The 18,048-nt window shown below is 42.9% G+C and overlaps 2 protein-coding genes across 4 annotated transcripts in view; both read left to right on the top strand.

Moving 5' to 3' along the window:
* The window catches only part of LOC142489084 (solute carrier family 13 member 2-like), a 332,402-nt gene that overhangs the window by 1,817 nt on the left and 312,537 nt on the right, over positions 1-18,048 (top strand). For all 3 annotated transcript variants that reach the window (XM_075589275.1, XM_075589274.1, XM_075589276.1), the window contains exons 2-3: positions 6,755-6,883; positions 7,393-7,529. In XM_075589275.1, the coding sequence (XP_075445390.1) occupies positions 6,755-6,883; positions 7,393-7,529 (266 nt within the window). The remainder of the gene's footprint in view (positions 1-6,754; positions 6,884-7,392; positions 7,530-18,048) is intronic.
* On the top strand, positions 13,990-16,698 carry LOC142489086 (uncharacterized). The gene is made up of 4 exons (XM_075589279.1): positions 13,990-14,167; positions 15,932-16,090; positions 16,177-16,430; positions 16,522-16,698. The coding sequence occupies exons 1-4, from the start codon at positions 14,028-14,030 to the stop codon at positions 16,695-16,697; spliced, it is 729 nt and encodes a 242-aa protein (XP_075445394.1). The 5' UTR covers positions 13,990-14,027; the 3' UTR covers position 16,698.

Here is an 18,048-nt window from a genome sequence, read left to right as displayed (position 1 = left end):
CAAACAAAAAAACCAGCGATTCCCCCCAAATATAGTGCAAGGTTTTTTACCCGAAAATTGCCTCCAAAACCTGCACTCGCACTATATACGCAGCCTAGCATTTACACTGGGGGAAAAAAACCAAAGATGGGCGCACGAACAGAGTGGGGCATTGATTGGATCGCCTGATTGGAATCCAGTCACAGCGCTGTGGGAGGCTGGACAGCAGCGGAGGGCCCACGGGTAAGGAGAGGCAGCCATTTAGTCCCAGCACTTCACTGCAGGCTCAGCCTCTGCCTCCTCCCCCCCCTCCTCCCCTCCCCCCCCCCTCCTCCCCTCAGATCTTTGTCTGTTATTCTATTTCCTAAAACTATGAATTTCCAATCTGTTATTTTTTCTTTTTTGCAATAGTTTGTTGGCAAAACTGTGGGGGTTGTACTATGTGCGAGGCAGGGGTCATGTGACCTGAAATCACATGACCCAGAGCGCAGCTGCAAGGCAGGAGGGGGGGCGCGATATCCGGAGCAGGCCAGACAGAGGGGCGCTGCAGTAAAAGTTTTGCGCTCCCTTGTACTAAGGCATAGAGCTACTATACAGCTCTCTATTTACTACACCCAGCGCTGGCTGAGAGTTTTGTGGGGCTTGATACATTGGGGTTTGGATGGGGGCCTCTTATAGGGTGTCCAAAAGTAAAAACCGGGACACATTAAAAAAAAATATTTATAAAACAAATGACATCACCAAACTGCGTCCATTTTCCTTTATCTCTCCATCCCCCCTCTCTCTTACACCCACACACCCATTCTCTCTCTCCCCCCCATTCTTCCATTCTCTCTCCTCCCCCCAAATGCCTCCATTCTCGTTCTCCCCCCCCCCTTACATTCTCGTTCCACCCTTCCCATTCTCGGTGTCTCTCTCCCCATTCTCGGTTGTCTCTCTCCCACATTCTTTGTCTCTCTCCCCTATTCTCTGTCTCTCTCTTTCCCCATTCTCTGTCTCTCTCTCTCCCCCCATTCTCTTTGTGTCTCTCTCTCCCCCCATTCTCTGTGTCTCTCTCCCCCATTCTCGGTCTCTCTCTACCTCTCCCCCATTCTCTGTGTGTGTGTGTCTCTCCCATTTCTGTCCCTCTCTTCCCCATTTTCTGTTTCTCTCTCCCCCATTCCCCTATTCTCTGTCTCTCTCTCTCTCCACCATTCTCTATCTCCCTTCCCCATTCTCTCTCTCTCTCTCTCTCTCTCTCTCTCTCTCTCTCTCTCCTCTCTCTCTCTCTCTCTCTCTCTTCTCTCTCTCCTCTCTCTCTCTCTCTCTCTCTCTCTCTCTCTCTCTCTCCCCCATTCTCTGTTTCTCTCTCCCCATTCTCTCTCTCTCTCTCCCCATTTTCTGTCTCTCTCTCCCCCCATTCTCTCTCTCTCCCCATTCTCTGTCTCTCTCTCTCCCCCATTCTCTGTTTCTCTCTCTCCCCCATTCATTGTCTCTCTCTCTCCCCCCCCCATTCTCTCTCTCTCTCTCCCCATTCTCTGTCTCTCTCACCCATTTTCTGTGTGTTTTCTCCTCCCATTCCCAATTTTCTGTGTCTCTCTCTCTCTCCCTCAATATCTGTGTCTCTCTTCCCCATTCCCTCCCCCCATTCCCTCTCTCCCCCCCATTCCCTCCCCCCATTCGCACTCTCTCCCCCCCATTCCCTCTCTCGCCCCCCCAATTCCCTCTCTCCCCCGCATTCCCTCTCTCCCCCCATTTCTCCCCCATTCCCTCTCTCCCCCCCATTCCTCTCTCCCACCCATTCCCTCTCTCCCCCCCATTCCCTCTCTCCTAATTACCTAAAAAGCCTTGCACTATCTACATTGTTGCACTATCAACTGAATGTTGGTGGAGAACTCTAAAAACCAACACACCAACCACTGTTCACTCTAATGGCAAACACCACAAATTTACAACTTGCAAACAACTACCCAAATTTCTAGTCATACTATTACTCTCTTTAGCAGGTGATATTGAACCTAACCCAGGTCCTCCATTTCAGCTCTGTCCCATGCCCCTGAGAATTCCACCTTGAAATTCCAAAAAGGGCTATCTGTCGCCCATATAAATATCCGGAACCTGCTGCCCAAACTGGACGAACTAAGGGCATGGTGCCTTATCCATCAACCCAAAGCCATCGTTCTTACAGAAACATGGATAACCCTAAAACCCCTGATGCAAATATCGCCATTCAGGGATACTCCATTTGTAGGAGAGATAGGTCAAAGAGAGTAGGAGGGGTGTTATTTTATATTGCAGACACCTTACAATTTTCACTGTTAAATTGCCCCCCAAGCCCACCCTCTTTTGAAACTCTAGTTGGCAAAATCTGCCTCCCCTTTTCTAAGCCCATCTTGCTTGCTGGCATCTACCGCCCCCCTAAAGCCCCTCTACAATCCCTGACTGATATCACCCAGTTTCTTGGATCCATTTCCTCCCTGAATGAGAAGAGTGAGCTGCTAGTTCTTCGGGATTTCAACTTTAATTGGCTTGACCCTAAAAACCACAAAATCCAGATACAGCTCAAGTCACTTAACCTATCACAACTCATTTTCCAACCCACATGGACAAACCTGAAATCGCATAACCATTCCTTGCTAGACTGGATTCTTTCCTCAAACCCCAGCAGAATCCAATCTTCTGTCATCCTTCCTGATATTTTCAGTGACCATGCGATAGTGTACTGTGTAAGGAAAATTAAACCGCCCCATTCAAGCCCTAAAGTTCTCCTCACTAGAACATTTAAAAACTTTAACCCACAACAGTTTCTGGATGACCTGACAAACTGCCCATGGCACAGAATCCATTTAATTCTCGACCCTGATTCTGCGCTTGACTATTTCCAATCCAAGTTCTTAAAACTCTGCGATACCCATGCTCCACTATGCAAAATAAGGGTACGGGGGCCCACCTTCCATGGGTTACAACTGACCTTTTTGCACTCTACCAGCTCAGGGATACCTTGAGGAAAAGCTACAAAGTAACTGGCACTACCAAGGATCTCAATCACTACAGATGCCTGCGGAACATGTGAACAAGGCAAACAAGACATGCAAAAGCACAGTATTACTCTGACAATCTCCACCAAAATACATCAAACCCAGCTAACTTCTGGAAGGTTATCAACAATATATTCCAGCCTTCTAACCATTAACAACCAAGTAATATCACTAAGGGGGATATTACTCTGACAAACCCCACTGACATTGCAAATGCATTCAATGATTACTTTGTGGGGTGTGCCACTAACTTATTAGCGAAAGGCAACCCAAACCACAAACCTGAATCTCATCCTGGGAGTACCCACATAGCCCCACCCCTCGCAACACTGCCCACAGTTTTCAATTTGGCCCACTATCCGAAGAGGAGATTACACAAGCGCTCCTCAAATTAAAACTAAGCAGCCAATGTGGACCTGACTTACTACAATCTAGGTTCCTACGACTTGGTGCCCCAGCCATTGCCAAACCAATTGCTTCCATAGTCAACTCTATTCTGTCTTCAGGCCATATCCCTAAGGCCTCAGTCCCGCTGCGCTCGTTGGCGCGGGCGGCCACACGCGAGTTCCCCACCAGCAGGGGAATCCTCCCGAGCCAGTCCCGGTCCCCCCTGGCTGCACAGCTTACTACACGCTGTGGCGCGTCAGCCGCTATGGGACACAAGAAAATGGTGATCCCTAGCGTTGACGCGTCACGTGGTGTGGCTGTGAGCCAATGGGCAGGGGAGGCTTCGGGAGGAGGAGAGGCTTCGGGGAGCGGGGAGGAGTGTGGAGTGAAAGCAGCGTGAGTGCCTGTCTGTGTGTGTGTATGTGTCTGAGTGGGTGAGTGCCTGCCTCTGTCTGTGTGTGTGTGTGTGTATGAGTGCGTGAGTGCCTGCCTCTGTCTGTGTGTGTGTGCCTGTGTGTGTGTGTGTGTGTGTGTGTGTGTATATGAGTGCCTGTGTGTGTGTGTGTGTGTATGAGTGTGTGTGTGTGTGTTGCTTACCATCAGCAGCTCCAGCCCGAGTCCGTGGAGGGAGGGGGGGAGAGTAGCGGGTCCCTCCGCTCAAGCCACGCCCCCCCTCCCTGTCAAACCTCCCACTCCCGCCCACCTCCCGCTCCCTACAGACCGCATATCGCGGTCTGTATATGTCAGCGTACCGCCTGTCTGCAGTGCGGGCGCGCTGACTCTGGGAGTGGGGCCTTAGCCTAAGACCTGGAAAACTGCCAGAGTTGTCCCAATCTTCAAAAGTGGGGACAAAAACACTGTCTCAAACTACAGGCCAATCTCACTTCTCCCAATTCTATCCAAAGTCATGGGAAAATGTGTCCACTCCCAATTAAGCGATTACTATACCAAGACAAATTTCCCTAGCCAATTCCAATCTGGCTTCCGCCCCAAACACTCCACCGTAACTACCCTGCTAAAAGTTTGCAATGAAATCCAGTGTGGAATGGAACGGGACAACTCACTGGTGCAGTATTCCTAGATTTTGCAAAGGCTTTTGATACTGTTGATCATGCTATCCTGCTTAACAAACTCCAGAGCTCTGGAATAGGGAAGCAAGCTTTAAACTGGTTTCATTCCTACCTATCAGGTAGATCCCAACATGTGTCCATGTCAGGCTCTAACTCCAACCCCTTGGATATCACCTGTGGTGTCCCGCAAGGCTCTGTTCTGGGGTCCTTACTCTTCTCAGTGTTCATTAATGATCTTCCCAAAGCTTGTAAGGAAGCCTCAATACACATGTATGCAGTTGACACAATCCTATATGCACACAGCCATAGCCTCTCTGACCTTCAACACATACTTCAGTCTGAGTTTTTGAGACTCGAAAATTGGATTTCCCAAAACAAACTGTTTTTAAACACTGACAAGACTGTAACAATGGTATTTGGGACCAAGTCTAAATTTTTAAAGCTTCCAGCGACTGAGCTCCAGATAAGAACCAACGCTAACACCACCCTAACCCCTGTCACTAGTTTTAAATACCAGGGCATATGGTTTGACTCCCACTTAACATTCGGGACGCACATTGATACCCTGACAACCAAGACCTATGCCAAACTAGGGGTACTTTACAGGAACAAATCCTCCTTAAGTCTCCTGGTCAGAAAGCGTATCGCACAGCAGATGCTAATGCCAATTATTGACTATGGAGACATAGTATATGGCTCGGCACCTCAAACCCACCTTAGCAAACTTGACACCCTCTACAATTCAATTTGTCATTTTGTTCTCCAATGCAACTACAACACACATCACTGCGAAATGCCCAAAGAACTAGATTGGTCATCACTCGAGTCAAGACGCAAAGTTCACCTTTCCTGTCTTGCCTTCAAATTCTTTATGGGCAAGCTACCCAGCTATCTGAACAAGCTCCTCACCCCTACCACATGCAGCACTTAACATCTGAGATCAGACTCCAAAAGACTGTTCATGGTCCCACGGCTCAACAAAGTATCCGGACGTTCCTCCTTCTCTTACCGTGCAACCCAAAACTGGAACAACCTACCAGAGACTCTCACCATCCACTACCAAGAGGTTTTTTGTAGCAGTATACCTCTTCTGTGTATGCACTCATTAAATACAACCTTTAAGATTTAAAGCGTGTGGACTTCCGATTCATATCCAGACGGCAGCTGTGCACCGCCTGACTACCTCTTCTATTCACATCCACCACCAGTTTAAGTTCTTTCAAATCTAAGGATGTCTCACATTTTAATCTGGTCTGTAACTGTTTCATTCGCCCATAATATATATTTTCTTTAACTGTGCATGCAATGTCTTGTATATAATGTATACCCTGTTCATTTATGTAACTGTATTTGTAACCATGTATTATTTGACTTAACTCGGTGCCCAGGACATACTTGAAAACGAGAGGTAACTCTAAATGTATTACTTCCTGGTAAAATATTTTATAAATAAATAAACCAATCAATATAATAGAGGGCCATAGCCTGATATGAATTAATATGCATGGGAGGTAATATATAGGGAAGGTAACCCGACCCCAGAGGGGCATTGCATCCAGAGAAAGAAGACACAAAGACAGCCTTATACCAATATTTATTGGGACACGCTTTTAAAGATTTGGGAATTTGTAAGTACCCACTGCACAGAACCGCGCACACACACTATTATTATTGTGTTAACATATTGCACTATATGTTGTATATGTTTTATTTTTCATACATCTGCGCTCCCCAATACTTCTGGAAAACGACTTGTGTGGGATTGAGGAAATCCAATCCTTTTAGGGTTTGAGCAGCGAAGTATTATTATTCTATTTTACTTGTTACTAATTTCTTATCACTTACACCTATCACGTTGTGTGTTCTATTAGAACTATATTTGATCTAAGCGCTGATTGGGTATACACATCTAGTTCACTCCTAGTACTGGAACAGATAATGGAGTTGTATCATATGCTGTCAGGGGTCTAATTCTGCAGTAGATCCTATTTTGGAACAGATTCAATAACAGAAAGGCAGCGGGCACTCGTAAATTGAAGAATAAAGTATCTTTATTGAGGTTACATATTCCTCCTATGCGTTTCGGACTCTGCTGGTATTGTAGGAGGAATATGTAACTTCACTAATGACACTTTTCCCCTCCATTTACGAGTGCCCATTTCCTTTCAAATATTAATAAATGACCAAACATGTGAATGCATTTTCCCTTTCAGTTTGAGTAACAGGACAAGGTTACTGTGTACAGTGTGTACTGCACCCCTCTACTAACCGTTTCCACTGTTTTTTGCTCCATCACTACAGGAAGCAAGCTGCGCCTTTGTGATCATTACTATGGTATTTTTCTGGTGCACAGAAGCGCTGCCTCTGGCTGTCACTGCACTCTTCCCGGTCTTGCTTTTCCCCATGATGGGTATCATGAGTACAACACTGGTAAGAAACCTCTTCCCAAGTCTTTACCTCCCTTAGTAAATCTGGTGTGTTCCAAATACACAAAAATGACCTCAGCATGCACCCTATAATAAAGATTACACATAAAAAATAAAAACATGCTATATTTAATTCAAGTAATATGTATAGTCTTGATAAGGACAACGCTTCATACAACATGCAATTGATGTAAAAAAAAATCATCAGTCCTTTAAACACCGTTCTCTTTGCCAACATTCAATATACTACCAAGTCAGAAATCACTTCCAAACCCTCGTCTTTCCTCTCTTCTTAGACAGGGCTTCTTTTTAACACTTTTCAGGCTCTTCTACTCAAAATAGAAATAATCCCCCTATAGGAGGCCTTAAGCATACAGTATGTTGCACCTAAGTATCACGATAAAAGGGAACATGGAGGTCACTCCAACAGGTTGGTGGTTAAGTACATATCGCTGTACTGTATATACTGTATTACTGATACTCATCTACAGTGTATGCCTCTTTATATTTCAGGTGTGCAGCCAGTATTTGCAAGACACTAACATGGTGTTTATTGGGGGACTGCTGGTGGCTATCACAGTTGAGAAATGGAACTTGCACAAGCGCATAGCCCTCAGGGTGCTACTGATCGTTGGAGTCAAACCGGCTCTGTGAGTATGCAATAATTAACAGGAAGCTGCTGTTCCTTCCTTGTTGTTTGTACTTACACCCTGTCTCTTATTGTGCAATTCAAATCAGTTTAAAAGTGCAATCCCACATAATTGGCTAGTTGAATTTGTTAGGGGGCTCTGAATAGGGAAGTGTTTGTCAATCAAGTGTTTTCTTATATTCCCACCCTGTCCTTATCAGAGAGTCAATAAAGTTATGGGAAGGTGAGGATGAGGGTCTCTTGCCGTACAAACACTTTCTGATCACACAGTGACATCAGGCAAAAGGGAGCAGCCATTGATTTCAGCCTCGGTGACCCACTGCTTCCCGACTTACAGACTCAGATATGGGGTGCCGGTATCTCCTTCATTATTTAAATCCCCTGGTCACGTGACGCGGATGATTTAAAAATGGTGGCAATACCGGCATCCGATGCCCCATACCATGGTTTGTAACTCGGGAAGCAGGGGGTCCCCGAGTAAGACATCTAAGCGGTTCAGCTCCGAAGACCCCCTGCTCCGGCACATTATTAATAAAAATGACATTAAAGCAGCTTCATTACCATAGCAGATAGCCGCTACGGTAACAAATTTGTTAAAAAAAACTCTATTTGTGTGTTAATACTAGTGTATTGTAGCAGGGGGTCTCTGGAGCAGACCGCATTGATTTGAGGTCCGGGGACCCTGTGCTTTTAGAGTTACAGGCCCCGTTATGGGGTGCCGGTATCTCCAATGCATGGTCACGTGACCGTGGGAATACATTTAATAGGATATACCGGCACCCCAAGACGTGGCCTGTATTTCAGGAAGCAGAGGGTCTCCGGACCTCAAGTCACCGTGGTTCTTCTCCGGACACCCCCTGCTCATCTTCACTAGTAATAAAATTTAAATTAAAAACATTCATTTCGGGCGAGATTTGCACAGGGAGAGGCGGCTCTCTTAGCAGCTCTCTCTGCATCAGAAAGAAATCGCCGGACGAGCCCTTTTAAGAGAGGCGATCACGTCGCCGGCTACTCGCCAGTTTTGCAAATGTTGCTATTGCAGGTATTCTGGGCTTTGGCATACCGTCATAGCAACCCTGTCAAAAATGGCAATTTAAACAGCCCGGCGATTTTTTTTTTTTATCGGCGCTTAGTGCATAGGTCCCTTAGAGGGGTAAGAGTCAGGTTGCAAATCTCCACAATTCAATGTAAGAATGGTAAAATCTCCCATAATGACAAAGAAAGTGCCCATGAATTTACCACATTTTACACAAAACTATATCATTTGAATCCTTCAGGGAATAAGCCCTCTAACACCGAAGCAATCTCAAAATACCTGGAAAAATGCAATTTACCCCAGTTGACTAAAACTGAATCGGTTGCTTTAAATGGAAGAATCACCCAGATTGAATTAGGAGATGCAGTCAGATCGCTAAAAGCAGTAAAATCCCCAGGTCTTGACGGGCTTTCAATTGTTTATTCTAAAAAAAATCTCACAATTCTCTCCCCACATATGCTTGAACTGATTAACTCCTTCTTGGAGGGTGAAACAATTCCAACCTCTATGTCCGCTGCAAATTTAGCCATAATACACAACGAGGGCTGAGATCCACTTCAATGTGTCATCTATCGACCGATTTCTTTGCTTAATATGGACCTCAAGATCTACAGTACAGTAAGATTCTTGTGAACAGGCTAAATCCCATCTTACTGAGATTGATCCATATAATCAGGTGGGATTCATTTTGGGTTGACAGGCCTCAGACAACACCCGGAAGATAATTGATATTATTGAACATGTGCATCTCACCGGGATCAAAGCTATCTTGTTGAGCCTGGATGCTAAGAAGGCATTCGACAGGATAGACTGGTCGTTTTTAAACAGAACAATGCATAGATTCGGATTCGGAGGCCCTTTCCTAGAGGGCATCAGAGCTCTATATCAGAATCCTACAGCTTCAGTCAAATTTCCTGGAAACAATCTGGATTTGATCAAAATTAAAAATGGCACGAGGCAGGGCTGTCCCCTATCCCTCCTCCTTTTTGCCCTGTCAATTGATCCTCTAGCCTAAAATATTAGAAATAATCCAAATATACAGGGAATTGTTATAGGTAAAACAGACTATAAAGTCTCCCGTTTCGCAGACAATATCATAGTTACATAGTTACATAGTAGATGAGGTTGAAAAAAGACTTCCGTCCATCAAGTTCAACCTATGCTAAATTTAGACAACAGATACTTTATCCTATATCTATACTTATTGATCCAGAGGAAGGCAAACAAAAAACCCCATTAAGGGGAAAAAAATAATTCCTTCCTGACACCAAGAATTGGCAATCGGATTAATCCCTGGATCAACATCCTTCCCATGTATACTTATTTGGTATATCCCTGTATACCTTTCCCATCGAAAAAGATGTCCAACCTTTTTTTGAACAAATCTATTGTATCTGCCATCACAGTCTCCATGGGTAATGAATTCCACATTTTAACTGCCCTTACTGTAAAGAACCCTTTCCTTTGTTGCTGGTGAAATTTCCTTTCCTCCAACCTTAAGGGATGGCCCCGAGTCCTTTGTACTGCCCGTGGGATGAATAGTTCTTTTGAAAGCTCCTTGTATTGTCCCTGAATATATTTGTATATAGTTATCATATCCCCTCTTTGACGTCTCTTTTCTAATGTAAATAAATCTAATTTAGCTAGACTCTCCTCATAAGTTAGAATGTCCATCCCCTTTATTAATTTGGTGGCTCTTCTCTGCACTCTCTCTAGTTCCATAATGTCTTTTCTTAGGATTGGTGCCCAAAATTGTACTCCATATTCAAGGTGTGGTCTTACTAATGCTTTGTAAAAGGGCATAATTATGTTTACTTCCCTTCCATCCATTGCCCGTTTGATGCAAGATAAGATCTTGTTTGCCTCTGCATGACTTTGGGCACTATTGCTAAGCCTGCTGTCTACAAACACTCCTAAATCCTTCTCCATCAAGGATTCCCCCAATATATCTCCATTTAATTTGTAAGTCGCCTTTTTATTCTTGTATCCCAAATGCATAACGTTACATTTATCTGTATTAAACCTCATCTGCCATTTACCTGCCCACGTTTCCAGTCTCTTCAAGTCCTTCTGAAGAGAAATTACATCCTGCTCTGATTCTATTACCTTTACACAATTTAGTATCATCAGCAAAGATGGAGACTTTGCTCTTGATCCCAACCTGAAGGTCATTAATAAACAAGTTAAAAAGCAGGGGTCCCAGTACCGATCCCTGAGGTACTCCACTCATGACTTTAGCCCAACCTGAAAAAGTTCCATTTATGACAACCCTCTGTTGTCTATCCTTTAACCAGTTTTCAATCCAGGTGCATATATTATTACTGAGTCCAACTTTCTTTATTTTGTACACCAACCTCTTGTGTGAAACCGTATCAAAAGCCTTTGCAAAATCTAAGTAGACCACATCAACTGCATTAACCTGGTCTAAATTCCTACTTACCTCCTCAAAGAAACAAATAAGGTTAGTTTGGCAAGATCTATCCTTCATAAATCCATGCTGACTATTACTAATAATTTTGTTTTCCATTAGGTATTCCTGAATATAATCCCGTATTAAACCTTCAAGTAGTTTCCCTACTATTGAAGTCAGGCTTACAGGTCTGTAATTTCCCGGTTGTGATCTAGCTCCCTTTTTAAATATAGGCACCACATCTGCTTTACGCCAATCTTGCGGTACTGAGCCTGTGGAAATGGAGTCCTTGAATATTAAATATAATGGTTTTGCTATTACTGAGCTTAACTCCTTGAGAACTCTTGGATGTCTGCCATCGGGGCCAGGTGCCTTATTAACTTTAATTTTTTCAAGTCGCTTATGAACTTCTTCCTCAGTTAACCAATTGTTTATTAATATGGAGGTTGTGGCTTCCAACTGCGGCACTACTATTGAACTTGATTCTTCCCTGGTAAACACAGAGGCAAAGAATTTGTTTAATACCTCAGCTTTTTCCTTATCTCCAATAATCTGCCTACCCATCTCACACTGAAAGGGTCCTATATTTTCTTTTCTCATTTTTTTGTTATTAAGGTACTTAAAGATTTTTTTAGAGTTGACCTTACTTTCTATTGCAATCCTTTTTTCATTATCCATTTTTGCTAATTTGATTGCCCTTTTGCAATTTTTGTTACATTCCTTATAATTCTGATACCATGTCTCCGTCCCTTCTGACTTAAAGAATCTAAACACCTTCCTCTTCTTGTCCATTTCCTCCCCTACCTGTTTATTTAGCCACATTGGTTTTGACTTATTTCTTTTATACTTATTACCCAAGGGTATACACTGATAAGTGTGCTTTTCTAACAATGTTTTAAAGACTGCCCATTTATCTTCTACATTTTTTCCTGCAAAAACATCATCCCATTGTATTACTACTAGATTAGACCTCAGTTTATTAAAATCTGCCTTTCCAAAGTTGAAGGTCTTTGTTGAACCCAAGTAATCTGTTTTTTGATAATTTATTTCAAATGAGACCATGTTATGATCACTGTTACCCAAATGTTCCAGGACTTGAATATTTGTTATTACTTCTACATTGTTTGATATGACCAAATCCAGAACTGCCCCTCTCCTGGTTGGTTCCTCAATAATTTGGGTCATATAATTATCTTTAAGCACCCCCAAAAACCTGTGCCACAGCTGCAGACACTCCTTCCGAGTTTACCAGGCCACATTTTTTACCACTTTATATCACCTATCACTATTTCACGTATACAGGTATATTGTTTGTGGTTGCGCACCTAAATTTCACATTTGTTCACGCAAATGCGATACCCACCAGATTGTCCTTCCAGGGCCGATGCCTTGTATGGCAAAAAATGCAATTAATGGCGTCTCGAACGCTTTTCATTAAAGGATCTGTAATTGAAAAATAGCGCCGCAATTCCTCCACAATAGTCCTTCTTAAATTTTCAGGAAGCACCCTTTTTTCGCGATTTCCTTCATAGTTCACTTTGTAGGCCCACCCGCAGTACACCAAGTAGGACACGTGGTGCTTAAAAATTAACATGGCGTACTTGTGGGGTAAACCAGCACTCATCACCCTATACTTCTCCCTGAGTGCCGGTGGCAGCTCGCGCAGGATGATGTTGGGCACCGTATCGATGCAAGCGTATGTCGGTTGGGTTCTGGGAGCGGGTGTGCTTCTGTGAGCGGGTGTGCTTGTAGCGCCGGGTGAGGGTAGGTTGTCTGGGAGGAAGCTTTCCTCCTGCCTTGGTCACCGTGTTGTCTCCTGGTGTGGTCTTGACGGGGTTGTCATGTTATCCTCCTCCTCAATGGCATACATGTACACGAAATCTTCTGGTGGAGGGGGTGCGCTTGGTGATGGAAGGTGGTTGAAGGTCCCATTCATCACATCCATGCCACCCTCCTGCTCCAGCGTCGGGGATACAAGGGCATGAACACCGAGCAAATGATGTATCCCCGCTATGTCAGTCTCTATATTCTGCATCCGTTGATCCATATTTAGCATGGTCTCCAGAAACAGATCTATGTTTGCCAGCACAATAGAGTTCCTGGGGATATCCACACTTTACCCATTCAGCATGCGGTCTAACGAGCTGGTTCTTGTGCATGGCGTGCTGTGGATATCTGGGTGGATGGGTGCTACGGATGCTACGGTGGATGAGATGGGGGTTCCATGGAGAGAAGCAGCAGCGTCGCTGAAGAAGGATGGAGGAGGTGACCTGTGGATTTCCAGGAGAGGAGAAGCGGCAGAGTCATCTAAGCGTAATGGAGAAAGTGACCCGTGGATTTCAGGGGCACCAGCGGCAGCGGCGTCGAAGAGCAGTGGCGAAGATGGCCTGTGGGTTTCCGGGAGAGCGGCGGCAGTGTCGTGGACGAGTAGTGGAGAAGATGGGCTGTAGATTTCCAGGAGAGCGGCGGCAGAGTCGGCGAAGCGTATTGGAGGAAGTGGTCTGTGGGTTCGATGGTTTGGCTGCCATTTGTTTTGCGTTGAGTGTACATCACCGTATTTCTTCTTGACATAATAAGGCTTATGTGTTTTAAAACCCTTAGCCTTTGGGGTCAGCAGAAGGTTTTCTTTATTGGCCTTAGCCTGTCGCTTTGGCCTTGGCTTGGAAACGGCTCCTGCCTTTCGCTTTTTCTGCATGACAGGCACGGCAGAGGCGAGTGGGTTCCTGCGTCCGTAGAATCGGGGTTGATCCATGGAAGCAGATGGCACAATTCAGTATCGGGACAAGGGCAAGTTCAGATTAAGATCATCAAGTGGTGGGCTATGTAAAGTGTGTAACCTTTTATGCATGGCGACGAGGTACAGGTCTTGAAAGTGGGCGTACTCTAATGTGAGTCATTAACGTATAAATACACCATCCATTTTGTGGATTCACTGCACATTGAATACACATCGACTAAACATCGAATATACATTCTTGTGTTTGTATTTCTTTCTACTCGCAGCAATGCCTGTTAAAAAGATTTCAAAGGATCTCAGCATAAGAATTAAGGAGATGTACACGAGCGGAGACCGAGTTGCAGATATCCAACGCTGGTTAGCTGCTTCTGGCCTCGTTGTGCCATCAACCACTGTGTGCTATCATGCACACGGAAAAACCAGACAACGCACGAGGACACCAACGGTAACTAACGCGTAAGTATATTTATATAACAATATAATACAGTATATCTATTATTGTTTATATTGCTGCATATTTTATAGTTATTTCGGTATATTTATATAACAACAGTATATACAGTATATTGTTTATATTGCTGCATATTAATAGATATTAACAGTGTTGATCAAGAGATTGATCAGAAAGATTTCCCCTATATATAGCACTCAAAGTCATATATAATCTATTAATGGACACAAATGGTCCTGCAATGAAATACTGCAAATCTGGTAAGTATCCCAGAATCACCGAGGAAATCAAAAATTATAAAACTTTATTACTTCTACATAGATAGTTAAAAACACAGATACATAATTAAAAATCCCCATACTATTGTGGCTGATATGAATAGATATTTTCAAAGATAGGGTAAGTATGGTTGTTGTCCCTATATATTCATATCTTAACATCCAAAATTGATATCTATTGTTCCTAGCTGGCTACGGTTCTCTAATTGTCAAAATAATTGCATATGTTGTACAGAGATCAAGCTTGTAAAGTGATAATACATCTGAATATGCCAAAATATATGTATTAACTATCAATGTGTATCTAGGAGCATAGTTGTACTGTGAGGTGTAATGTATGTCGATACAATGATCCTTTATAAAGGTGGTGTTGGTATATAAAGTAACCAAAAGTTGGGAGATAATGGTATCAATCTCTGCATATCCTGTGAGACACCTTGAAAGGAATCCCTGCATTCACCACCTATAAAATACCTTCACAGACAAAGGCTGAAACAGCACTAGACAAACACAGTTATGGCAATTAGCACTTTCAAATGACCAATGTTGTAACTTCGTCTCCTAAGCAAAAATAAGCATTGGCAACATTCAGACGTATATGCTGCCAAAAATACAAGCCTGCTCGTAATTCAGGTAGTAGGATGTCGCCACTTCGAGTGACGTCACTGCCGTGACGCCCTACGTTCCCGACGCACGTGTTCACCACGCTTCATCCCCCTGTATAGGGGAAATCTTTCTGATCAATCTCTTGATCAACACTGTTAATACCTCATGTATACCCCCTGAGCACCAGTCATTTACTTTTGAAGAAATACATATGGTGATTGCGGTCTCACTCACATATTCAGTGCATATTAATAGAACAATATATTGTGTAGATCTCTCTAATTTTATAGTTATTTCGGTATATTTATATAACAACAGTATATATATTGTTTATATTGCTGCATATTAATAGAACAATATATTGTGTAGCTCTCTCTAATTTTATAGTTATTTCGGTATATTTATATAACAACAGTATATATATTGTTTATATTGCTGCATATTAATAGAACAATATACAGTATTGTGTAGATCTCTCTAATTTTATAGTTATTTCGGTATTTTTATATAACAACAGTATATATATTGTTTATATTGCTGCATATTAATAGAACAATATATTGTGTAGATCTCTCTAATTTTATAGTTATTTCGGTATATTTATATAACAACAGTATATATATTGTTTATATTGCTGCATATTAATAGAACAATATATTGTGTAGATCTCTCTAATTTTATAGTTATTTCGGTATATTTATATAACAACAGTATATATTGTTTATATTGCTGCATATTAATAGAACAATATATTGTGTAGATCTCTCTAATTTTATAGTTATTTCAATATATTTATTGTATACTATTTTTACTGCAAATGATGTGCTGTGGTTGTGGCCTACTGCACTGTAACTTACCGGATTGTTGTTTTTCTGTACATTGTAGGGAGACAACTCTTCTGGTCGACAAAATAAGTGAAGAGAATGATGAGAAGAGTGCATTAAGGGTCAAATACACTCTGCAGCAAAATCACAATCTCACTGTATCCGAGACCAGCATAAAGAAGATGAGACGCAGAATTGGATGGAAATATGGACGCGTGAGGTTAGTACTGGACAGTACAGGAGGTAAAAGTGTTGTTTAAGAAACTGTACTGTACCTCTAAAATTATTTATTCCTTGTCATTACAGAGCATACCCTATGATAAGGGACGTTAACAAAATCAAGAGAGTGGTCCAGGCCCAGGCATGGATAGACAGTGGAGAAACTTTCCAGGATTGCATCTTCACTGACGAGTCTACTGTTTCTCTGGAGAGATTTGCCATCTTTGCATTCCACAAAAATGGTCGCATATCTATGAAGCCGCGTCCAAAACACCCAGTGAAGATGCATGTGTGGGGTGCCATCTCTAGGCGTGGACCAGGATGCATCGTCATCTTTGAAGGTACAGTAAAATGTATGTCACACGCTTTTGCCTTACGCACTGTACTGTACTAGTGTGCAGTTTTTTGAGCACTTTTCTTTTCTTGTTATAGGAATCATGAATAAAGCTTTCTTCCAAGACAAAATTGTGCCTGAGATTGTGGAATACATCACACGTGAGTTCCCGGATGGTCACCGCTTCTACCAGGACAACGATCCGAAGCACACTGCGTCAACAGCGCATATCCTTGAGAGCGGTATCAACTGGATGAAGACGCCAGCGGAGTAAGTGCGGTAACCGTGTCTAATTTTTTCCCACTGTTTTTACTGTGTACTGTATCTCTTTAACTAATTGTCCTTTTTTCCCCCTCCAATGACAGATCACCAGACTTCAATCCTATCGAAATGGTCTGGCATCAGCTGAAGGACCATATCCGAAAACTCGTGAAACCCTCCAAAAAGGATGAGTTGGCGCAAGGCATACTGAGTTTTTGGAACGATGTACTCACCGTGGAACGATGCAATAAATATATTGACCATATTGTGATCGCGCGTAATGGGCAAGCATCAGGAAGGTAGTATGGTATAGTACTATACTGTAGTATTGTAAGTACAGTATGATACAGGTAAGTATGTGTAACAGGGGACTTATCCCTGTTCAGGTAATGTGCATCTAATCCAGCAGTGTGGTGATTAACTGCTGGTAGTCAATTAACAAAACACCACCTGCCTGATTAGATGGCTTAGAAAGCCTGTCTTTTGAAACAGGAAGTGAGAACTCCTTAGCTGTGACTGAGAGCTTAACTTGGGAGAGAGCAGATATTGTCTTTGACTCTCACAACAGTCTTGAGCCCTGCCAGAAGAAACAGCAGAGCTGCTTTCAAGACACAGGGAAAACTTCTAAACCTGTATGCTGACCTACCCTGGAGACAAGGGAGCTGAAGCAGGGACCGTGAAGATTTTCCCTCCAAACCACAAGGAACAGATAAGACTTTCATTCTTAAAAGACTGCTTATATCTGCTTATGCTATGTGTTTGGGGTTGGGAGAATTGCTTAACTAATGGAGATGTGAACTAATTGCAAGGATTTCACTAGAAATACTCCCAAGTGAATGGAAGCTTTGTTCCCCCCTGTGTTTGGATAATTTCCTGATGAAAAGGAAAAGGCACAATAAAGCCTATTATAATTTCACATTATAACGACTCCAATTGTGTACCTCTGTGAACGTCCTTCTACAGTATGGCACAGATTTTTTCTTTCCTAGTAGTCAGAGTATACAGTAGTTCCATTATAGACTAGTTTGACAGTACTAACTGCATACTGTAGTAGCTATACAGTACACAATACCATAATACAGTATGCACCTACAGTACAGTAACTGCTCAATTTTTTTCTTTCCACAGAGAGCAGCACCAGCCATCTGGTTACAAAGTATTTAACAGTAGTCACAGTATACAGTAGTTCCAGTATAGACTAGTTTGACAGTACTATACAGCACACAATGCCATAATACAGTATGCACATAACTGCACTCATTTTTTGTTTTCTTGTCTTTTCAGAAAAAAGGATGGATGGGGGAAAGGGGGTATCGTGTAAAGTCTGTGAACTGTTTGTACAGTTAAGTGTACAATATCTAAAC

The sequence above is a fragment of the Ascaphus truei genome, chromosome 3, assembly GCF_040206685.1.
Source record: "Ascaphus truei isolate aAscTru1 chromosome 3, aAscTru1.hap1, whole genome shotgun sequence".
Taxonomy (NCBI): domain Eukaryota; kingdom Metazoa; phylum Chordata; class Amphibia; order Anura; family Ascaphidae; genus Ascaphus; species Ascaphus truei.
This window is presented reverse-complemented; position numbering and strand designations above follow the sequence as displayed.